We start from the raw sequence: 25,710 nt of genomic DNA on the forward strand, positions 1-25,710 counted from the left end.
TTTATTTCAGCAAACTTAACGTTTCCGTGAAATACTGATTCTATAGATTACGTCCTTGTCTTGGCTTTGCTGATCTCTCCTTCCCATGTCCAAGTCCACCTTTTTATAGAAAGACTCATTTGAAAAGCTTCACAAACAGAGAATATTTATTGTGGCCCAGAGTGTTGCGGCACTGTTACTTGTGTGAGTAATACGAGGCAGTAAGTGACAACTCTGCAGCTTCCAGGTCCCGTTTGTTTGTGACATTTTCTAAAATTGCTAGATGCTGAGAAAATGAGAATTTATAGCTTTGTTGTGGAAATCAGGGCTTGGTTGTTAGCCGTGGTGGGTTACAGCAAAGTGCTCTAATTTACATTACAACCTGTCTTCATCAATGCTTTGCAGATTACATGCCAGCGCAATCACCTACGATACATCATGTCAAAATATATATGTATTTTATAGCAATTATTTTACTTGCTGTGGTGTATTGCTTTTCGGTTTTTCCTGTCACAAACGATTACTGTAGATGTTATGATTCCGAGGTAAATGAAAAGAAATATTTAGAATGTATATATTACCTGCTTTTTGTTTCAGATACATTTGCCTTGTCATTTATCTTTTCCGTTTTAAGTCTGGTCCTGTTGAAACATTTGCTGCCTAACGCCATTGGAACAAATATGCAAATCCAATCTATCAAGATTCTAGATGTTTAAAAAGAAAATATCAACCCTTGCCAACATTTATTTATTTCTGCTTTTTGCGGTATATATTTTATGGGTACTTGTGTATTTTCACGGCGCCCGATATATCGGATGCAATATCGGCCGATATATCAGACGCGATATCGGCTGATATATCGATGCGATCCGAACCGATTTTTGACCTGTTCATAACCCCACTATCCACTACGCATGGAGATGATTGTATATAGTGTGGCGAGCCACCGAGCCCGAAGCGTGGCGAGCGGACACGGATTACTGCGCACGCCACACTATATAAAATCATTATGAACAGGTCAAAAATCGGTTCGGATCGCATCGATGTATCAGCCAATATCACATATCATAATATCGCATCCAATATATCGGGCGCCGTGAAAATTCAAAAGTACCATTTTATGTCTTAAAGACAAAACTGTAGATTTATGTGGGTATAACAGGTCCACATTAATATTAGAATGGTTGGTACTTGTGTATTATCACGGCGCCCATCGCATCACATCACATACCTTATTTAGTGGTATGCGATGGTATGTGATGCAATGCGATAAACGCGTTAAATGACCCGGAATGTACAATTAAATATCGCATAGCATTGCATGCCAGCAAATGGCATGCAATGCGATTTTTAATTGTACAAGCACCCTGATGGGTGCTTGCAATGTTAAATGCACCCCCATTGTCAACGCGACCCCCACTATCAATGCCAACCCGAAGCGTGGTGAGGGGCGGTGGTATGCCTCCTCCGATCTTTTCATACCCCCACTATCCACGTTGGCGTGGTGTTGATTTTATATAGTGTGGCAAGCGCAGCAAGCCACCGAGCCCGAAGCATGGCGAGCGGACGCGGATTACTTTACATGCATTCCGCGTCCCCTTGCGGGGCTCGCTGCACTCGCCACGCTTCGGGCTCGGTGGCTTGCTGCGCTAGCCACTCTATCTAAAATCAACTCCACGCCGATGTGGATAGTGGGGGTATGAATAGGTCGGAGGACGCGTACCGCCGCCCCTCGCGGGCTCGCTGTGCTCGCCACACTTCAGGTTGGCGTTGATAGTGGGGGTGGCGTTGACAATGGGGGTGCATTTAAGTGCTTGTACAATTAAAAATCACATTGCATGCATCGCATGCCGCTATATTGCGATTTGATGCAGTGCAATGAACATCGTAGGCGCCGTGATAATACACAAGTACCGAATGGTTTGCTATTTATATATGATGTGAGCATATCTCATTCTTTTTTTAGGGTTTCCAATTAACATATTTCAGATCTTGTCCAGGAGATATTACATTACTGGTAATAGCCACATGTTGCTGTCAGGATGTAAAAGTCTCAGAGTGCACCAGTGCCCTTCCTCCCTCTGGGGATCGCATTCCAGCAAGCTTATACCAAGCAATACATCTATCCAAACTAGATCCTGTTTCCTGCTTAATACTTTCTATTGCAGCGCACTTCTGTACATTTATATAGTGAACTACTGTACAATAAACGGTGCAAGCCACTCTCGGAAAAAGTCACCACAAGCTACAGGTGAATAGAGAGGCTGGAAAACTTAGAGGCGCACTTCATAAATGTCATTTTAAATCCCAACCTCTTCTACTTTCATTTAATTCAACGGTTTCCATTTTCTCCTATTCAGTTTTGTATGTTGATGAAGCATTTCCTTAATTTTTATTATATATTGGGGGAATTTTACTAAAGGAAATTTGTAAAAAATAGGTGTATTTGTATCCAGAAATACACTTATTTTTGACATTTACTATCCCGAAAATACGGCAATTCGTATTGATGTGAATTGCCGTATTTTTGGGATAGTAAATGTCAAAAAGAAGTGTATTTCTGGATACAAATACACCTATTTTTTACAAATTTCCTTTAGTAAATTTCCCCAATTTTGTCTTTCTTGAACTTAAACACCAAATTACAGAGCGAAGAACAAGAATGATTAGAAAGGATAGTTAGGCACCTTGTAGAAAAAGCAATGTTATATATATATATACAGGGCTATTTTTCAGCAGGCTCCAGCAGGAACTGAGGCCCTTATTCTAGTTCACTCTTTCTGACAAAATATTTCTTAGATGGACAAAACCATGTGCACTGCAGGTGAGGCAGGTGTGCAGAGATCATTCGATTTGGGTGGGGTTTTACACCTGCCTCACCTGCAGTGCACATGGTTTTGTACATCTAAGAAATATTTTGTCAGAAAGAGTAAACTAGAATAAGGGCCTCAGTTCCTGCTGGAGCCTGCTGAAAAATAGCCCTGTATATATATATATATATATATATATATATATATTCGGAAAAAAAGGGGGTTGTGGCCTTGTCCTGCGCTCTTTGGGAAGCAGCACTACTCTGGGGCCTCGCTGTTAATAGAGGTCCGATATAAAGAGATAGCAAGAAAGGTGTAGAGGTGCGCTTCGATATGTTTCACCAACAATACATTAAAATCGAAAATGTTTATTTCAAACAGTAAAATGTATAAAATACAACAAACAATGGTTATCCAATAGTTGTCTTCACAGAGGTGTATAAGTTCCTGATTCGACCAGTAGTAAAGATGGTCTGAGATTCCCTACGCGTTTCGTCCCTAAGGGACTTCTTCAGGGGTAATACACGTGATCAATCTGTTAAGGCAGTTTTCACTCATGTGAGAGGGAAACTTCTCTGATGTTCAGATTAGAATAGTGGTCGGAGTTGTTAATCGTAGGTCGTAATACAGCCGATATTCAAATATCATGACGTTTTAAGAATAATGGAATTCTCCGGAGTGATACAATAATAGAACAGCTCTCCGGCTGAGTCTTTTTCAATTCTGCGATATGCACAAAATCAATGTGCAGTGGGGTGTCCGCAGTCCAGGTTGATTTCAGTCCACATTGATTTCACATGAGTGAAAACTGCCTTAACAGATTGATCACGTGTATTACCCCTGAAGAAGTCCCTTAGGGATGAAACGCGTAGGGAATCTCAGACCATCTTTACTACTGGTCGAATCAGGAACTTATACACCTCTGTGAAGACAACTATTGGATAACCATTGTTTGTTGTATTTTATACATTTTACTGTTTGAAATAAACATTTTCGATTTTAATGTATTGTTGGTGAAACATATCGAAGCGCACCTCTACACCTTTCTTGCTATATATATATATATATATATATATATACATACACCCACAATAGTGTCTTCAGCACCCTATATATGTGATGTCCTCTAAAACAATTCAATAAAATATATAAAACATATATTATAAGAAATATATAGTAAGAAATACACTTGTAGCTTCTTGTTTTTTTTAAGAGTAATTTTATTTTATTTTCAAGAGCTTTAGATCAGTACCCGACGCGTTTCGTCTCTCTCGGAGACTTCATCAGGGGTTTTCTATAAAATGTAGTATACATTTGTAAGACATCACATTATAAATACAAAACATATTAACATTACACATATTAATAAAACAATTAAAAAATATATATATTTTACATATAATTTACATATAATTCATAATCACAAGTGGGGGGAACCACAGTTGACAATGGGAACGGAGGTATTTTTTTCTTATTTACAGTTAGTCCTGGAATGTTTTTGAAATATTTATTTATTTAGTAAGATCAACCTTTGGGATGAAGTTATGGTCAGTGGTCAATGGAAAACAAGTTAACAATTGCGTATCTAGTCAAGTAGATTAGTAATGCAGTCCAGAAATAAGCAACAGTAAAGGGCAGATTTACTTTTAAAAGGCTGTTCTTATTCTGAACCTAGGTGCTGCATATTTCTGAACTGCTGTAATAAGCTAATGATATAATTTGAAGGTAATTTAATATTTGTTTACTTATTTTTGCTGACCACTTTAATTTCATGTCAGAGGAAAGAGCAGTTTATAGATATACTAGCTAAGCATGCTCGAAGCAAAAGCTTCGAAAGCTAGTCTCTGTGGGTAAAATGTAATAGGATGAGAGATTCAGAAAGTGAGAGATTTGGTAAGAAATCTCCAGTTTTTTTAAAGTGGCAACCATTGACACAGCAAAATCACACTGGTTTTGCTGTGTAAATGATTGCCACTTTAAAAAAACTGGAGATTTCTTACCAAATCTCTCACTTTCTGAATCTCTCATCCTATTACATTTCACCCTGTGTGTTTCTGTATGTTTCACTCCTTACCTGCATATGGCAGTGTGTCGGTTACACACGGACACTAGACACACACACACACACACAAACACACACAAACACACACAAACACACATATATATAATGAAAGAACACTGTTATTGGAAATTTGGTTTAGGTTGTAATGATAATACTTGATAATACGCCACCCGGCATTGCTCGAGCTTGGTTGTACAATTACCATTTTTTGTAATTTTTTTGTTTTAAGATTAACCGTTCACCATGCCCATGATGTGACCGGCATACACTTGTCTGTGGTGGGCTCCATATGACTACATTTTGTCCCTTAAACCCCCTTTATGTTATGCAACTCTGACACATCTTGCATCCCTGACCCACTTTGTGTAGTGACTGGGCCCCTTTTTGGGCCCTGGACCCCAGGGGTGTCGTGATTGTGGGTGTTAGGGGCTTTAAACCTAATCTGGACCAGTCAATGTCTTCTTCCCCGTCTAAGTCATATCTGTACCAAGTTTGGTGCAAAGTGCTCCAGGCATTCCAGAATGATACTGGAACATACACACATACATGTATTTATTTACAGTTTTTTTATATAGCTCAGCAAATTCCATTGCGCTTCACAAAAAGAAACAGTGATAAAACAAACTGGGTAGTACCAAACCGACATAGAGGTAGGAGGACCCTGCTCGCAAGCCTATAATCTATAGGGATAATAGGAGGGATAAATCAGGATTGGATTCCATAGCATGGCCGTCCCACCAGATTACAAGACAGTCCTGATGGGATGCTATGAGATATAAATGCTGCTGGAGGTTATGTTGAGGTTCTGTAATATGACAAGCTGCCTGAAGAGGTGAGTTTTTAGGGAATGCTTGAAAGTTTGGAGGTTAGAGGAGAGTCTTAGTGTGTGTGGAAGGGCATTCCATAGGGTGGGTGCTGCCCGAAGACCTGCACACAGATTATTAATCGTTGGGGCCAGTGATTTTGTAAAGGCAGGTCAAAGTTGCAGGAGTGAGAGATGAGGGCCCTTATTCTGGTTCACTCGCAAAGGCAAATTCCTTCTCAAATGGACAAAATCATGTGCACTGCAGGTGGGGCAGATGTAACATGCAGAGAGAGTTAGATTTGGGTGTTATTTTGTTTCTGTGCAGGGTAAATACTGGCTGCTTTATTTTCACACTGCAATATAAATCTCAATTTGAAATAAACCCCTCCCAAATCTAACTGTCTCTGCACAATTTACAGCTGCCCCCCCCCCCCCTGCAGTGCACATGGTTTTGACCATCTGAGAAGGAATTTGCCTTTGCGTGTGAACCAGAAAAAGGGCAAAATTTCAAATACCTGTTGATGAGAGGAGAAGTCAGGAGGAGGAGTCACAATTGATATCAGCTGAAGATATAACTTGAATATCTGATAACATCAGTATAACATCAATGTTTATGCTATCCTTTCAATAGATGTCTTTACAATCGATGGACAGGCCTCAAATCGTCTCACAAGCCTCCCTGATGTTCATTAAATAATAAAAAAAACATACATATACACATACATACATAGATACATTTTTATATGTTTAATGAAAGGAAGAAAAAAGTACTCTCCTTTGTTTGGGGGCACGCTTAGAGAAAAATATTTTTTAGATTTATGTAATGGTTACAATATTTAAAACATAACTTTTATTATTTATCTATAAAAAAAACTTGTTTTTTGACAAACTGACAAACAACACAAAAACAATTAAATGTGGAGTGCATCAAGGACAAAACTCAAATGAGTTCATCCAGCATTGGGTAGCTGATAGTAGTTAGAGATGCTGTAACAGCTACCCAATGCTTGATGAATTCATTTCAGTTTTGTCCTTGATGCACTCCACATTTAATTGTTTTTGTGTGGTTTGTCAAAAAACAAGTTTTTTATAGATAAATAATAAAAGTTATGTTTTAAATATTGTAACCATTACATAAATCTAAGTAATCTTTTTCTCTAAGCGTGTCCCCAAACAAAGGAGAGTACTTTTTTCTTCCTTTCATTAATTCTATGACTCTTTACTCTCAGGGGTGCACCTCCACAAATGTGATATTCCTTCCTTAATTGTACCAATCAATATATCACCTTTTATTGTGGATTCAACACTAATTTAACAGAAATTACTTGATACATCTTATACACTATATTGAGTAAGTGCTACTTGTGCGCGGGTTCTCCACCCCAGTCCCCTTTCCCCAATCTTACATTTTTATATGTATAAATTGTTTTCCTAGCTACAAGCAGAGATATTTGCTCTACTTTGTCCAATGTATTTTATCGTGTTTTTCTTCTATTTTATGTCTATTTTCAATGATTGTAATGCTGATAAATGAATGTAATATATACATTCCTGGTAAGGCTCATTTTCCTGACTTAAGGGTTAATAAAGCTTTTGCCTCTGAGACCTGTGGAGGTCCTATTATTAGAGAGGCTTGGGTCATAATTAACGAATGTCAATGTCAAGGGGACATATGCTCAGAGACTTGTACAGTTTGAAATGAAGCCCCCAAGAAGGAGAACAGCTTGTAAATGTTGGGCCGGCGTATGTGTGTTTAATTAACTCTGGATGCAGGTTGGTTATGTGCATCAGCATAAGCAGGTGGCACAATAATTGAAGCCAGAAATATTATTCTTTAGAAATCATTGTGTAACGTTATGCAAATCTAAACCCAACCTATTCCTCTGTTACCAGGATAAATGGGAGTCATTTATTATCTGTATAGAATGCCAGGATGATCTGCAATGCAGTACAGCGCAAAGACCAAAACAAACTCTACATTGTTTGCGCCCAATAACAAAACAATAACCTCAATGATTTTCTATAAGTGAAAGAAAAACAAAGGAAGACATACATAGAAAAAAACAGGAGAAAAGATTTGGGATAATTTGAATAGTCGCATCCTTTAGATCTTTGGTGATAATGGGGATTATTCTGATTGAATCCCCCCCCCCCCCGCATGTTTGCACAGGGGACCATTGTTTTTTATAATTTATGCGCATGTGCAGGCTCTCTTGGCGAACGGACTCTGTGACTTACATAGTCGTTCGCACTGACCAGTGCCGGCGTTGAGCGGCGTGCCCAGGTCGAGCCCATGGGAAAGCCCAGCGTTTTATTGGCATCCCCATAAAAACGCTGGATGATCACATGGGTTTGAGGGTGGGAAGGGTGTCCCGTGGCCGCGGCAGCTGACGTCACATGGCATCAGCCGCCTGCTCTGTCTTCGCCCGGAAGCCCTCAAATACAAACCGGTCTCCACTGACTTATATTTGCGTGGCCTGAAGAAATCATTTGATGGTCGGCGATAATCGAATGATTTCTCAGCCAGCGAAACATCCGTGACACAACCCCCCGCATGGTTGCGAGGGGATACGGTGGAGGCGATTCGGCGGGGCGTGGTGTGGGCCCGCTGGGACTCGGTAAGTCAACCAGAATGAGGGCCAATGTCTTATAACAAATAACAGTTATACTGGACTTCAGAGGAAACATTCAGGTGGATTATAACTTCGCTATAAATTCTTTTGCTTTTACTAATGTGCGAGAAGTAGGGGGAACATGTGCGGTTTCCCAAAATCCAGCAATGTGACTACTACATTTCTAACAATTAGGCCACAGCAACTAATGTTGGGTACACACTTGACAATTTACAGATGTGTTGAGCTACAGTGTTGCTGCATATAGCTGTGATCTGTAGTGAGGGTGATGGATGAGTCACTGACAGTCGGGATGCCAACGCTCGTTTCGCCAACATCGGAACCCCAACTGTCAGGAGCTCGACAGTCAGAATCCTGACTTACAAGTGCAACTTTCCATTGCAGGGGTCCACGACCTCCATAGAGGGAGAATAGAATAGGTGGTGAATGCAGCTCGCCACTGAGCCCGCAAGGGGCTTGAATGTCTCGCCCCCCTGTCGGGCTCCTGACAGTTGGGATTCCGATGTCGGAGAAACGAGCGTTGGCATCCTGACTGTCGGTAAGTTATACCTTACCCTGTAGTGGGACGTGGCATAGTGTACACCCTGTGTGTAAATTTCGCAGCAGAAGGACACATCTATATCATTTGCGGGTTGTGGGAGTGAAAACACATTATGGGGGTTATTCTGGTTCATATGCAGCACTGCAAATTTCATAGCGCTGCGTGTGATTTAAAGGCCGCCTGTCGTTCACATTGCTGCCCGCACCCCCTCCGCAGGGTGAATTCGTCCGCATGGCTGCATAAACGTCCATTCGCAGCCTACGGGGCGACACCCACATCATGGGTGAGAATGATAAAGCAGAGAATGATTAAAGTTTTTCCCAGTCCTATACCATTTACCTTGAAATTGGTTCAGTGAGGTGTGGCACTGTAGCGCTAGTACACTTATCAGATGGAGCAGTCTCTCCATCATCTGCTGTTAGGAATCCAGAGTATGGTGAGATGTGGCATCTCTATTAGTGGTGGAGAAAGAAAGGATTGCACTGGAAACGCTCTCTGCAGAACCCTCTCCAGTTTCTTCTTATTTTAGTTCCCTGATCCACTAGTGACAGATCCAGACAATATTATTAAATACTATTTTACAGAAGATGTCATGTTTGTCTGCATAAATGTACAATAATGCTTCTCATGTCATATGTATTTATTATCATGATGAATAATTGTCCCTGTTGCTTCATCCAGTTTCTTGTCTGTTGTTGGTAGGAAAGTCAAAATGTGATGCTGCTATGATATTTGCTTGAGTATCCTGTATATAGCTTGTTGTTATCAGTGTTGCTATGGATGTGGTTTATTCAGTAACTTTATATTTGCAATGTTACTGTTGTCAATGTGGGAATCTCTGGTTCCTAAGCTTTCCACTAACACCGGCACCCTAGAATATTAGCATTTTTTTGTTTTTGCAGCATCTCAAAGCCGAAAGTTAAAATGAAGCAGAAATTATTTACTGTATAACTTGTGCTTATATGTTCTCCTTAGGTACAGTGGGCCTTATTCTAGTTCACTCTTTCTGACAAAATCCTTCTTAGATGGACAAAACCATGTGCACTGCAGGTGGGGCAGATGTTACTTGTGCAGAGAGAATTAGATTTGGGCGGGGTTTTACTTCAAAGTGAGATCTATATTGCAGTGTAAAAATAAAGCAGCCAGTATTTTCCCTGCACAGAAACAAAATAACTCACCCAAATCTAATTCTCTCTGCACATGTTACATCTGCCCCCCTGCAGTGCACATGGTTTTGTCCATCTAAGAAGGATTTTGTCAGAAAGAGTGAACTAGAATAAGGCCCAGTATGTGGCGGAGCAGAGGGTTCGTGCTTCTGTTTTTTCACTTATTGTATAATTTTCAGCCACCGGCGCTGGTTTTGCATATCACACGGACCATCGATAATTTGATTCGGTCCTGGACAAGAAACCTGAGGGGGCACCCCTGGGAATCACTGTCACAGTCAATGATTAAGTCTTTGTGCAGACAGCGGTAACTCCTATAGACTATAGGGAATAAACAAGGGAATTCTGTCCGACCCATAAGTATTCTACTTTTACATTATATAAATACATCTGAAAATACTTTTGTTAGACTCCGGATTACAGGTGATGTACGCAGTTCAACATTTACTGTATATAATATATCAAACATTTTGTTTTATAGACGCTCCCTCTGGCAAGATGCCAGTATATATTTTGATAAAGAGACTGGAGTATTGGAGGTCCCAATGACGATATCTGTAGTTGACCAGGTCAGTTTTATTACTGGAATTAAGAAAGTTTGGGCCTGACTCAGACGTGGAGGTGGATATTGATGCGGCTGTATCTTTTGGCATTCGTATATCTGTGGATTTATGCAATTGCCGCTACAAAGCCCTTCCCCGGTGTACATCAATGTGAGTGAGCAAGGATTGAGACGTATGTAGGCACTGTAATACGGCCTGGCCCCCATGATCTAGCGCTTAAACCAGGGATGGGGAACCTTTGGCCCTCCAGCTGTTGTTGAACTACACATCCCACGTGCTGCCCCAATGTGTTCTCCAGCGCTTTTTGCTTCCGGAGGCAGAAGGGCGGAACTGGCGGACGTCCTAAGCGCAGGGCAGCCAAGAGGGGGGGGGGGGGAGCGGGTACTAATTACCCGGGCCCAGGCTTGCTGGAGGGGCCCTGACCCCTCCCTTCCCCCTCCATCCCTCCCGGGTAGCAACAGATGCACACACTTCTACAGCATGTGCTGTGCTGACGGCAGGCTCAGCATGAGTGTCTCACTGACAGCGTGATAGGTCATGCTGAGCCTGCTGTCAGCACAGCACATGTTGTAGGTGTGTGCTGCTGCTGAGATTTCAGTTTTTAGAGTTTTCTTTCACCCTCCTCTAAACATTTTGGGGGCGTGGCCTGAGTGCGGGAGACGCCCACACGCCCACAATTAGGCCCCGCCCCCAAAATTTTACCGGGGCCCGGCATTCCTCTCGGCTGCCCTGCCTAAGCGTGACTGTTGACTGGATGAGCCGCAGAGACGCCTGCTGACCCGTGGTTGTCATGGCGATCCCTGGTTGCTTCCCCTCTGGTTTGGCGTACCTGGCTACCCGGCACTTGGATACCGCTGCTGCCACCCGGCTCAATCCAGTCCTGACACTGCTAAAGGAATCCCTCGGAGATGCTGTGAATAAAAGTTAAATATAAATGTAAAGTGGAATATGGCATATTCCACTGCTAGTTTCAGGAGACCATCCGCATCTCTGTCCTCTGCGGTCCGGAGATAGACCCCGGTCCACCAGTTGCCTACGCTGGTTTAGAAGCTGTCATGTTTTATGTCATGCTGTGTGGGCAGCACTGATGGTGTAATGGTTAGAATTACTTTACTTATTCGCAGCCTTGGGTTCGTGTCATTTTGGCCAAGCCCCCTCCTTGCAGACTCACTAATCGCAGAGTTTGTGTGGATTGGGGGTGGGGCTTTTAGAGTCAGGCCCCCTTCCCCCACGTGCACATTTGGCTGTACTCTACGGGCTTCTCCTGGATGAAGTATGAAGTAAATCATTGCAGTCTTATGAAATATTTAGTGTAATCACATTTCAATTGAGTTGCACACTGGCTTGAAAATATGCAAAAAAAGGCTTAGCACTAGCTGGGTTGCACAGGACCTGGCATGCCGAGAAGGGATAAATAGTATAATATAGATATGTGATCCTTATTTGAATACACATTTTGCAGTGTCAAAAAGTTATAAACAAATAATTCTGCATTGTGATGATTTGTTTTTCTCTCAATTTGTTTAGAGTTTAGCTAAACAATGGAATTAGGGGTGTGTTGGGAATGGCTGACTAGGGGAATATGGAAGAACCTTAGGGGTGCATGTGTATTGTGGGTGACAGATGTCATACCTGTTTATTTCTCTGATTTCAGACTCGACCAGTTTCTTTCACTGTCCATGCAGTGGTAACCTCCTCAGATATAGAAATCAGCCCAAATGAAGTGGATTTTGAGCACTGTACGATCTACGAAGCTGTTCAGGCTTCCATTCAGCTAACAAACAAGTCTATCTTGCCCCAAGAGTTTGGTTTTGTGGGAATCCCAGAGGTATTAATGCTACTGTAACAATACATTTTTATTTACATGACTGTACTATCGAGTATTTCTTTAACCAATTTAATTCATATGAAATGCTGTACTGTAATGAATCCCGAAAAGAGTGCATGAACTTGAAAGTGCTAAACTGCTTTGGAGATTTTTATACAAGCAATTATCCATTTATTAAATCCATCAGTTTTAAAACTGGCAATGTAGCAGTGACGGAGGAGGACGACTTTGTTGAAGTTTTAATTACATACATTTACATGTCTTTAAGCAACAATATTGCAGATCTAGTCCTGCCACAGATGGCCACATACAGTACTGAAGATATAACATACAGTACCTGTAAAGCCATAACAGCGATTTGGGTAAATCGATGTTTATTGGCTAATTGGAGGTGATTTACAAATTGGCAGATTCACGGTATCGCATCCAGAAAATCGCTGTATACTGCTGCGTACAAACCTGTTTTCAGCAAATTGCCATCTAGTTATTTTTACAAACTGAAAAGGAGAAGAAAGGGCTCTAGTTTTTCAGGGAACAACGAAAAATGAGAGCACTTTCATGTACTCAATCTTACTCTCTGGGGAGCCCCTCCACCGAAACCGATGGGCTAAATCTAGCCTAAACTGCCAAAATTGTGGCTCGTAATATTGATATTACAACATTGGTCTCTGTAATCATCTGTGGTGAAGATGCATAGGTATTATTTCCTTTTCGCTTTCTCATCAATTAACTATTTTTACAAACTGACAGATACTTTAAGTTACACGACCAGCAGGAAAACCTGCCAAGAAACCTGCTGGAAAAAAAACTAAGTGGTTGGGGCAGTGGTGGTGGTACTAAATCTCGACAATCAGCTTGTTGTCAATATGCACACTGTTGACTTTATCTATTTCAGTATCCCAATGGAAGATAGTTAATATATCAGCTTCAGGTGGTCAACAGTCAGTCGGTAAACAGGGTCAGAAGGCCAAAAATTAAACGGTTGCCATAGACTAAGGTTGACAGGATGAACTGGTCAATATGCATATGGACAACACACTGTTTTGATCACTTTGCGAGAAGTCACAGCAGTGTATGGCCAGCTGATCCCCTTTGAGCTGGCCGGGACCTTACTAGGCGGCAGGATAGCACACGATACATTGCATGCAGTCCTTCTGCATGTGACGTATCACATGCGATCCCATTCCCCGCTGCCAGGAGGGGGCCCGAGTCGGCAGTCAGGACTCTGATCTGATGCATACGGGACCGTGCATCGGACTGGATGTCAAACACATCCGATATGGCCACTTTTCCCCTGAATTTGGGAGAAAAGTGGCCAAATCGGACTAGTTTATTGGGGACTTTAGGGTGAGGCGGCTGGAGGTAACAACTAGGGTTAGGCACTAGGGGCAGGGTTACCTTTCGGGTTAAAATAACACACCAGAAATGCGTAGGCCATTTGCAGTCAAACTTTTGAACCTGTTAATCATCTAGTGTTGAACTGTTGATGGTCTATCTAGATACTGATGATCTTTTAAGCTTACTGTTGCCCTAACTGTAAACTGGTACTGTCCACACTGTCAATAGTCAGAATGTTGACATAATCACCATGTTGATATTTTAACCATTTAAACATTCTAAATGGCAACTGTCTACTCTGTCTTACTGTATAAAGAGAAAAATATATATATTTAATATTTTTTATACATTTTTCTTTGAAATACTAGTATGTAGATATTCAACCAAATGATGGCTTTGGAACCCTTCTTCCTTTGGAGACGATTAGCCTGGACATCATATTTAGGGCCCCGAAAGCCTGTGAATACAAATTTGATATCACTTGCAAATCGTCTATTAATAGGTGAGAATATGCTTTATGTGTAACTAATGTACTTGAAGCTGTATCAATGCATTGAACCCATTCACTTGATTTTGTTCTTAGGCAGTTCAGCATCTCTTGTAAAGCCATCGGTGTCCATCCTCCTCTGGAGCTATCTCATTCTTTGATACAGTTCCCAGCAACAGCATTAAATGACTCTTCCACTGCAACTGTGTATGTTGTCAATTCACACACCAGTCGCAATGAGTTCACTCACCCAGTACCAAGGGTTGGAAAGGGAGAGATTGCACCAGTTGGACCTACTTCGTTTCAGTTCCAGATGGCCAAGGATTCCCCTATCACCATATCACCATCGGTTGGCACGGTTTTGCCAGGGAAGGTAAAATGTGCTATTTTAATTTCAATATCATTTGGTATACTATATGCTTATTCTTAATCGGACACACGCGACTGCATCTGTGTCATTTGCTGAAGCCATATGCTAATTCCACAACTGATCCTCAAACTAAGACACCTACTTGCTATGATGTAAATCTACGTTGTTGCATCATTGGTGACATCACCAAACCTTGTATCAGCACTTTGGCAGGAGCAGTTTCTCTATCTAACCATAGCCCTTGCATGAGTGGTTCCACATCTGTAGATACAGTCGCTGTTCACACCAACTGCATTTTGCATGGTCTTGAATGGGTGGGCATGGCCTCATAGCATGGACCTGATTTTGGGGGAGTCCCAACTGCTCCCCGGAGCAGCTCTGCAGCCCTTGGCTTGCTTTGCAGAACAACAGGTGATCAAAGATTCCCCCAACCTCCCACCCCGCCCTTGGTTCACTGGTGGGAGCTATACTATGATCATTTCACACTTCTCTAATAACAGTGTATGGGGTGGGACCCACAACGCACACACTAAAGCTGCGTCTTTGCACTGCAGACACAAATCACTTGAAGAATGGCCGCTGACGCTGTTCCAAGTGATTTGACATAATGCCAGAGTCTTTTCACCATCAGCCAGGCGGGGGGGGGGGGGGGCACAGAGCAGAGGCTGCACATGGGTCTTCTCTTATAACACCCCTGCTGTAAATATACAGTAATAGACAAAGTAGATGATAGGTGATAGATGATGTGTATTTGCTTTTCTCCCAATAGGGTTGAGATGTTATTATATTGAATGGATACACATATAATGGAGTGTATTAGTATTAAGTTATGTGTTATCCCTTCTCTTCCAGCGATGTATGATCCAGGTTTCCTTTAAACCAACTCTTCTGGATCAGGCGATCAGAGAGGAGACAATGCGAATGTTGCAGCGGGCCAATGAAACAAGAGCACTTCTGGATAAACAGGCCACGCCATTGGTAGAGAGTGAGGAGATGGTAATGTATACAATATCTACTGTGTACTGTAATATCTACAACATCTTGGTACCTACAGCATCTGGCCAAGTGTCTTTCAGTTGACCAGAGGAAATCAATATACATACACTTGCATTTAATTTTTTTTTTTTTTTAAATACTTTGTACACTTGGCCAAATAACATAAATAACTTTTTTTTTTTGGGGGGGGGGGGGGGGGGGGCGGCTTTCTCATGGCTGAACTCAGTAGCGCACGCAGGGGGGGGTTTCTGAGTACCCAGAAACCCCTTTAGGAGTCTAAGGCGCCTAGCCTGAAAGCTGAGGGTCCCCTCTTTCCATGGGTACAAGAATTTTAAAAATCGGCCCTTGGGAACTGGAGATATCTGACTTCAAAGCAGTGGTCCCCATCCAAGCCTGTTAATTGCTTTTCCCAGTTTGATATTTCAGATTCTGTCTAACTTAGAGTTTTTCTGAGGATATATTCCAAAAGCTGGGACTCTCCCCCTTTGAAAGACAATAGTAGCTTGTCTTTACTGTGCCCAGAACCAGAGATATCAGCCTTCGAGCAGCTGGTTACTGCTCCAGCTCCACACACCTGGTATGTAGTTTTATATTCTCGTTGGCAGATTGCTCCGCCTCCTGAACTCTGATCCCCTAGTACCAAATATCATTTGGTAGGTGGGATTCTCTAGTTTTTAATTCCATAATCTAAGAAATCTATTACTGGGAAATGGAGATATCTGCAGTCAAGCAAGCTGTCCTCCCTCCAGTAAATTATGAATAATAAGCCCACTCCACTATACACCCCTCCTCTGCATATTAAACATCCTCTACCACCCTGGAAGTTATGTATCAGGGCCTCTTCATTCAGCCCAATGCCCCCTTCTCCCACCTTATCTCCCACCATCTGTGCAGTAAAGGGGTAATTAGTGGAAATTACTGATCCAGGCCCTACATGCTGAGCGGTTGATATAATACCCCCTACCACCCGTGGGACATCAAAGCTTCCCCCACCCCTACCGCTGGAGGATCGGTAGGGGCCCCAATACATTGCTATGCCCAGGGGTCTACACTGCTGTTGACGCCCCTGTATGTATATAGTAATCCAAATAAGGAGGCACTCGGAGACTGTATAATCAGACAAAACTTCTGTATTGAGGGTTTAGTACTTTCGAGAGCGAACTCTCGTCCTCAGAACCACCTACAGCAAGTTGATAATGCAGTAGACACACTTATATACCCAGAGACTTACCAGTCTTCAGCGTCTCTCACACGCTGTATGTATATACATATATATATATATATGTGTGTGTGTATATATATATATATATATATATATATTTTATTATTATTATTTATATACATTTGGTCTATCTATAATACTTTAACTGACCCCGCATATACTGGGTCACCTAAGTGTCCATCTCCGTGCTTTGCTCCGCCCCTCTGGAAACCCCCTTCTGAAAATCCTGCGTTTGCCCCTGGCTGAACTTACTGTAAATGGGCATTCCAAGATAAAAGTGCTGATGTGATATGATTGACAGCCCCTACCACCTGGTGTGCCAAAGGGTGCACTATGACAGGGCATGGTGGTGTAATGGTTAGCATTACTGCCTCACAGCGCTGAGGTCATGGGTTCGATTCCCACATGTGGTAGGGAATATAGATTGTAAGCTCCACTGGGGCAGGGACTGATGTGAATATTCAAATATTCTCTGTAAAGCACTGCGGAATATGTATGCGCTATATAAGAAACTGGTAATAAATAAATAAGTCTAAAGTATCCTGGCCATTTGGGAAACTAAGCAAATATACATCAGAAGCACACCTGAAGTGCAGAATTTAAATAGTATGGAATATGAAGTGATAGTGAAAAAAAAAAAATTAGCTAATGCTAATTCTTTTCCCCCCTTTGGCTTAATTCTCGCACACATATCTAGCATACCACTACTTAGAACTTGGAGAAGGAAAGCATGCTTTAAAACCCAAGTGGACATAGAGCAATTGGGTCTCGTGCTTGCCTGAGTTTAAACACATTTGGCATCGCTTGGATACACAAAAGTGTTTCAAGACCAAACACTCACATTTGCTAAGAATCCCGTTGATATAATTTTGTTTTCCAATGGTATATGCCATCATGTTTAATGTGTGAGTGTTCAGTCATGTTTGTGCGTAAAGGGTACAGTCCTGCCTGTAATCCGCGTGTTTGGAGATGCCAGCACAGATCAGTGTACAAAAATACCAACAATAGTAATTACTGTAGCAGCACAGTAGCCAAGACAAAATGAGGATGGGGTGATACTTACAGAGTAGGGCAATCAGCGAAACATTGACCAGACTTGTTTGTTCCCCAGAATGGAAGGCCATTAAAATAAGTCTTCTACTACTTAACAACGGCCAGCGAGGGAAAATATTGGCAATTCAATCACATTATATAACGCTGCTGAGAAAGTGTACCCCTGTTCGGCTGCCAGTGCCAACCCCACTCCCCACACACCATTTACAGCAAGCCTATTTTATACCCTTCCCTAATAGAAGCAGTGACCATGCCTTCTCTGGAATGACCAATCCCCTCTCTCAGTACTTGTACCCATGGCCGCCCTCTACAGTCCCGCATACCTGCATATACAGGTGTGTCACGCTACATTGTTGCTGCGTATAGCAGGATCGCATCGCTGCCGAGTCCCATCAAAGTGATTGGAAGGCAAGTACATGTGCACGCCAGCTCCCATTAACGTCAATAGCGTTGCTGCGGTGCGGCAGGCGGCGCCGACCTGTTCACTACTCTGCGAGTATACGCAGCCTAGGGGACAGGTCTGAATCAGGGAACTCATTAATGGGAGTAATTCAGGCCGAGAATTTGCATGGTGGACGGTTATCGATACACCGCACATGCGTCCACAATGCGCATGCGCGACACTGGCCAGCGATTACGTCTTTCTACTTTTTCTATTTGCAAATTGTTCACAAGGTAACTGACAGGAAGTAGGCATCTGGGGGTGGTAACTGCCCGTTTCATGAGAGGGCCAAGAAAACCGCTAGGTGTGCCAGAAAAAAACACTGGGAGTGTCAGGGAAAATGCAGATGTGCCCACACGTTTTAGGGGAGAGGGTGTGACTCCAGCAACCGTACGGATATTCCTATTTTCATCTCAGCCGCCGAATAAAGGGGCATATACACGAGGAGAATTCAGCCCCATTTCTAAGTGATCTGACTAGATGACTTAGAAATGAAGCACTGATCTCTCCGTGTGTAAAGCCCCAGGCGACGGCGATGCGCGGTTCCACCCGTCGCCCGCAGGTAAAGACAGTGCTTGCACTGTTCTTAGACAAAGCCCCGCTCTGCACACATCGCGTTGTGTATCGCAGCTGTAGGGTGACGTGATTTAGCATGTCACTCAGAATGGTTTCCCCGTCGCCGCGTGTACTGTGACGCTACTGCGTCTGCTCTTGCGCCAATGGGTATGTGTGTGCTAATATGCAAATGCTAGTGTCAGCCCTCTCCTTATTTACTATTGTTCTCTGGAATGTGCAAGTCCCAAGATGCCCACTTTCAGAGCCACTGCATACAATATCGCCACTGGCGGTTCTAGAGTAGACAGTCTACCATCAACACTTGCACCTGTGTCGGAGAACACAGCCCGCTTCCACTGACATTCCAGTGGCATGCCCACGTGGCAGATTTTGTTGCACATTTTTTAGGCTACCGCCTACAATATTTTCTGCATGTGCAGTAGCAAATAATTGTTCAACTGCAATAACATCAGCATTGCATGCAGTTAGTGACCACCTCTGAATTGTGTGCACAGTGGGTACTTGTGTATTATCACGGCGCCCACTAAGCAATTTGCGTAGTGGGCTATTCTGCGTTGGAAAATCGCATCGCATGGGCCATTTTAAGGGCCGTGCGATGCGATCCGATGTGATGTGATTTTCCTATGTAATTTATTCACTGCTCTCTTAGCCCCGGGGGATCGCATCGCATCGCACCTCCCGCAAAATCGCATCGCATTGCATGCGATTTTATGGGGTGTGAGATGCCATGACATTAGCTATACAATAATATCATTGTATGACATACAATGAGGTTTTAGGCCCCCACCCACTATCCACGCCACCCTGAAGCGTGGCGAGCAGCGGCGGAACACGCCCTCCGACCTTTTCATACCCCCAATATCCACAAAGGCGGGGAGTTGATTTTATATAGTGTGGCGAGCGCGGCGAGCCACCAAGCCCGAACCGTGGTGAAATACGCGGAATGCATGTCAAGTGATCCGCGGGGCTCGCTACGCTTGATACGCTTCGGGCTCGGTGGCTCGCTGCGTTCGACACACTATATAAAATCAACTCCACGCCGACGTGGAGAGTGGGGGTATAAAAAGGTCGGAGGACGCGCTCGGCACGCTTCGGGGTGGCGTGGATAGTGGGGGGGCCTAAAACCTCATTGTATGTCATACAGTGATATTATTGTATAGGTAATGTAATGGTATCATGCACCCTATACAATCGAATGCAATTTTGCGGGAGGTTCGATGCGATGCAATCTCCCGGGGCTAAGAGAGCAGTGGATAAATTACATAGGAAAATCGCATCGCAGGGCCCTTAACATGGCGCATGAGATGTGATGCGATGCGATTTTCCTACGGTGGTATACGTAAGAAACTCGGGCGCCGTGATAATACACAAGTACTGCACAGCGTCTTATTATTACCTCCTAAGTGCTGCTACAGTCCTGTCCCCTCTTTATGTCCTAAACCTCTGGGTCTCTGATAACCCGGGATACTGGTATGAAATGCTAAGTTATATGTCTTCTCATAAATCTGTCTCAGAGCAAGAAGGAAGGAAGAGAGCTGTCCTCCAATAAGGATAAGAGAAAAAAACTTCCATCTCCTAAAATTCAAAAGGAGAAATCGCCAAAGCCAGTGGAGCAAGCCCCGATAGATCTACCCAAAATAGAGGATATTCAAGTGGAGTAAGTATACAGCTATGTATAATATCCAAATGTAACAACCCACTCAAATGCTAAAATGATAATATAACTGTTACACTAATGTAGGATGGTGTTACATGGAAGAAGTATAGCCAGAGAGACAGCGGCGTAACTATAATTTGGGCGCCCCCCCCGCCGATAATAAAGCACACCCCCCCCCCCCCCTCCCCTCCAAGGCAGGGCCAGATTAACAATAGGACGGATGGAGCAGCAGTGCCAGGCCTCCATATAAAAATAGGCCCATCATTATGACAGTTTGATGATTACCTGTTGGCTATAAGTCCTAAAGGTGGCCATACACATGCAGATTTGTCTTCAGATCTGTCTGGTTGGATCAAAACCATGGTTATGGATAAGAGCAAATGACAGTTGTCCATTTGCTTGGAAATGCTGGAAACCTGACAAACTGTCACTCATCCATTACCATGTTTTTGTTCCAACCAGCCAGATCTGAAGATAAATCTTACTAGTGTATGGGCACCTTAAGTATTCAAATTGCATTTCAATTTTACACATTTATGCAATTGTTGTACCTTTAGATATTTCGGAGGACAGTGGGGCTTATAGTGTGGCATTATGTGGCATTGGCCTCCCCTCCTTCATTTCTCATAATAAGCCCTTAAATATTTCCAGCTCCCGGCCCATGTGGCCCTTAATCCGGCCCTGGGGAAGGGGTAATGTCGTCATATCCATTCAGCTCAGAGAATGTTGTATACAATGGGCCTAATTCAGACTTGATCGCAGGATAAATGTGTTCTCAAAATGGGCAAAACCATGTGCACGGCAGGTGGGGCAGATGTAACGTGCAGAGAGAGTTACATTTGGGTGGGGTGTGTTCAAGCTGAAATGTAAATTGCAGTGTAAGACTGATGGGAAGACTTTAGGAAAAGAAAATTAGACTGAAACATACAGCAGTAGATTTCTAGGCCAAACCCAATGATTTACGTACAAATCCGAAGGTTATGGAGCCGCACAGGGGTAATACCTTTTCGGCACATGTGCAGTACGGATGTTACAGAACACTTGCAGCCTCCTCTCAGCTACAGCATTTGGGGGAGCGGAAACCTGCACCGTTCTTCTAAATGGGGGGGGGGGGGGGGGGCTTCCCGTAGTGTACACGTAACTGGTCCTGGGTCTGCTTTGTCAGATGCAGACTTACTGGTCCCGGGTGTCTGGATATGAAGGTCAGCCTAGGTAACAGTCAGCTTGCACAAGCTGACGACTGTCTAAAAACATTGTGACTAGAGATCATTGGTCACGATGGTGATCCAGGACTGCGGCACCTGTATCTGGCCAATGCATGCAGGAGGCATCTACAGCACCTCCTACCTCCTGCAGTCTCCTGCTGCATTTAAATTACATGGAAATGCAGTCGCTTCCGTGCAGTCGTGTAGTTCCTTACAGACCTGAATTAGAGCCTCTGTACAGAATGCTATTGACCTTGGGAAAGCACCGCAGCACAAATATAAGTTACATTCATATAAAAATACTCTGATCCCATTAATTGTATACAAATGGGAAATGAGAAGATTTTCCAACTGATACAAATACCATTCTGCGCTGCACATGTTTCCCAGTAGTATTTACAGAACGCTCTCTGATTGAAGGTCATTGTTACCAAATACTGTTATATATCTATCTGACTGTATAGAATTTAGTGTCAATGACAACTTCATTCAAATGAATTCATATTAATATATCAGATTTCTCTCCTCTAACTTCAGTAATAATAGCTACGGTAATTAGACCATCTTATTTCTAATTACCTGCAGCTCCGATACATACGCAGCCGCCAGACTCTCCATCTACCGAAGGTTTACAGGCAAGTTTGAGAAATACACACTACCGTGCTTCATTGCCAGCTGTGACATCAGCAAAAGGAAAGACAATGAGAGTCTACACTTCAGGTACATGTATGGGGGCAGATTTATTAAGCTCGGTGAAGTGATAAAGTGTCTGGTTTTGATCACCGGCCAATCAGCTCCTACCTGTGAAGTTACAGGCTTGGTTTGAAGAATGACAGTTAGGAGCTGATTGGCCGGTAATAAAAACCAGACACTTTATCACTTCACCTATGTTAGATTTATCATGTTCCTTCAGTATCAGTTGTTGACAGACGTGTGCTCATACATCATTGCTGCATTAGCGGATAACAGCCCCTCTCGGCACGCCAGGTCCCACACGACTGTGCTAGCGGCAGGTGATGTTTTTTTATTTTTAGTTTTTTCTCCCAAATTTCTTAGTTCCCACAAAGTGTAACACACCCGGAGACTGCGCTGATTAATGATATGAAATTTGTATACCTGTGTAAGTCTCTGATTTTTTGGGCCTAATTCACGTTGGGGGATCTACGCAAGTGGGTATTTCTGCATGTGCAGACCCCGGCAACGAACAGCTTTGGTGAGTTACACACTCACCGGTCCGTTGGTTGGAGGGACGTGGACGGTGATGGTGTTGGACCATGGGAACACCCAGCATTTTATGGGCATTCCCATGGAATGCTGGACTCGCCATGGGTGCACGGGCGGGCCTATGCCTGCCAGGGTGGGCAGCTGAATTCATAGGACGTCTTCTTTGTAGCGCTCGTAAATAAAAGTAAATTGAGACTGACTTTTATTTGCGAAGGCAGGAGAAATCAGTCGATGGTCGGTGACATGGCTTTAGGTCAACATTGGGAAGGTCAACAGTCAAAAGGTCGCATGGGTTGTCCACCTTTTTTGAGCCGACATGTGCCGACAGGCGGTATTTCATGCCCTACCATCCACTCGGGCGTGGAGGGAGAATAGAATAGTGTGCCGAGTGTAGCATGGCACCGTGCCCGAAGATGGCGAGCCACGCGAGGGGAACGTGATGCACCAATATGGTGTCCATGTTGACTGTGCCGACATTCGAAAAACCATGCAGTAGCCTCCTGGCCTATTCAAAAATCTCTTCTTCTCTCACTCATACCGGTTAAACCCTTGTTCTATCCCATCAGCCCTGCCAACCTGATACCCACCTCCACATATCATTGCCTTCCTTCCTCCTGTGCCCTCTGATCATTGTGCAACAAACTTAACTTAATCAATAACCGTTTCGTATCTGACACCTCCAGCCACCTTGTGACCACCAATGTTGCATCCTCCACTGGTCTGCCATAGCTCTTCCAATAAGCTTACCCAATGGACAACCTCCCCTCCAACTCTACAGTTACTCACCTGACATGGGCCCTGATTCTGGGCACCTCGGTCCGCCAAATGGTCACACAGGGGACCAATGTTTATGTTCTGTGCATGCTCATATTCTCATTCGCATGTGCAGGGCTTCTGTCTTGGCGTGGCACTGGCACGGGTGGGGACGGGATGGAGACGGGCAGGGGGCGTTCATATGCAAACGCCCTTAGTTTCCTGAGCATACCCACAAAACGATGGGCATCTCCATGCGAATGCAGATAGGCACCTGCCTGCCGGGGGTGGGTGGCCGACATCACAGGACATCAGCCGCCTGCGAAGTTCTCGGACCTAAACGCTGCAAGTCGAAGTCAGCCAAGACTGACTTAGATTTGCGAGCAGTGCGTAAATCACATGCAATTTATCCCATGTAAAAAATGGCACATCAAAGCCTAATCGTTCATGAGGTCTCCGGGGGAGCTCAGGGGAAATTGGGTCTGACTTGTCCTCAGGTATGGGGGCCTTAGTTTTAGTGTATGGGGGCCTTAGTTTTGTCTGGCTCCTACGCTTTCATCCTGGCTCCTAGATTTTAAGAAAATTTGTCAAGCCCTGCTATACATTGATGGCATACAAATCTACCTCTCTTCTGACCACTCTCCCTCCATTTTGACTCATTCTTACTCCTGTCTCCAATTATCTCTTGGCTACCTCTTCTTGGATGTCCTAGCTCTTTCTTTAAAATAATATGTCCAAGACTGAGAAGTTTATCATCCCTTCATCCTGCATAACCTTACAATACAACTTTATTATCTATTGACGGCACAACTATCTCCTCTCGCCCCCATGTACTGTACGCTGTCCTGGAGTTATTCTTGACTCTTCCCTCCTCTATCCAGCACCTCTCTCAGACATGCAGTTTTCATCTCAATAATATTTCCTGCTGTGTCCCTTTCTCACCCAATACGCTACTAAGAACCTCATCCACTCACTGGTCATCTCCATATTGGCCTATTGTAATCTCCTATCTAGCATCCTTGGCAACTGCCTCTATATCACATATCAAATCAATTAGTAGAGTCTCCTGGTGTGTCCTAGAGGTATACTGTTGCTAAAAAGAGGCAAAAACAATGTTTGATGCTAGCAGGATCTCGGAGGACCTGGCATGCGCCAAGAGGTGCTTTTGGGCATGACTGCAGTAAAGATGCAGGAGGACATGTCTGCAAGTGTATTTATGTGGACAACAAATTACAGCTTTATTAAAAATGATATAACTGTGAATCTTTAACCGTTTTTGTTTCTGCAATGTGTTTGCGCAGCCCTCACAACACCCTGTACCTGGAGCTTCACTGCCCCGCTGTAGCACCTCCCTTAATCGTCACTTCTGAAAATGGACACCATCTCATCAATTTTGGAGAAGCTGCCATAGGTACTCAGTCATGTGTATGGATCATACCAGTTAGCAATGACACACGTCATTATACAATGGCAAAAGTAGCTGCATTTAGCATTGCAACCAACAGTTTATTCATAGGTGTTTGCACCCTTTTATATGTCTATAGGGAGGGGGCATAGCTGAATATCCTGATGATCTATCCAGGAGGAGCTGAGGAGCTGCGTTTCTTAGACTATCATGGTTAATTCAAATTAAGAGCTACAAGCTTATCTGAATAACTCAATTCAGTGGTGTAACAATCGCTAAGCAGACCCCGCGGTGGCTTGGGGGAGCCTGCGCTGGCGGGGTCTGCAGGGCACGCTAAAAACAGTGGAAGTGCCATACAGGGATGAGCATCAGGGTCTGCAGGAAATGTGAAGCAGAGCGCCCGCACGGTCACCCTGATGGCCCGGCTGCTGCACAGAGAGCTATCCCCCCCACACACATGCATCCTACCCCTTCACTGTACCTGCTGTGCTCTGGAAGCGACAGCATTGGAGACGGGGAGCAGCTGATGAGAATGGGACTGGGAGAGAGGACTGACAGGGGTAGTGACAGGTCAGAGTGAGGGGCACCAGAAACT

At 43.6% G+C, this 25,710-nt stretch overlaps 1 protein-coding gene across 3 annotated transcripts in view; it reads left to right on the forward strand.

The window, feature by feature from the left end:
* CFAP74 (cilia and flagella associated protein 74) overlaps positions 1-25,710 on the forward strand; it is a 179,657-nt gene that overhangs the window by 102,735 nt on the left and 51,212 nt on the right. For all 3 annotated transcript variants that reach the window (XM_083163344.1, XM_083163345.1, XM_083163346.1), the window contains exons 23-30: positions 10,478-10,565; positions 12,214-12,387; positions 14,094-14,227; positions 14,309-14,585; positions 15,435-15,578; positions 20,386-20,528; positions 22,319-22,453; positions 25,012-25,121. In XM_083163344.1, coding sequence (XP_083019470.1) covers positions 10,478-10,565; positions 12,214-12,387; positions 14,094-14,227; positions 14,309-14,585; positions 15,435-15,578; positions 20,386-20,528; positions 22,319-22,453; positions 25,012-25,121 — 1,205 coding nt within the window. The remainder of the gene's footprint in view (positions 1-10,477; positions 10,566-12,213; positions 12,388-14,093; positions 14,228-14,308; positions 14,586-15,434; positions 15,579-20,385; positions 20,529-22,318; positions 22,454-25,011; positions 25,122-25,710) is intronic.

This window comes from Crinia signifera, chromosome 19 (genome assembly GCF_055691185.1).
Source record: "Crinia signifera chromosome 19, ASM5569118v1, whole genome shotgun sequence".
In the NCBI taxonomy this organism is placed as follows: Eukaryota; Metazoa; Chordata; class Amphibia; order Anura; family Myobatrachidae; genus Crinia; species Crinia signifera.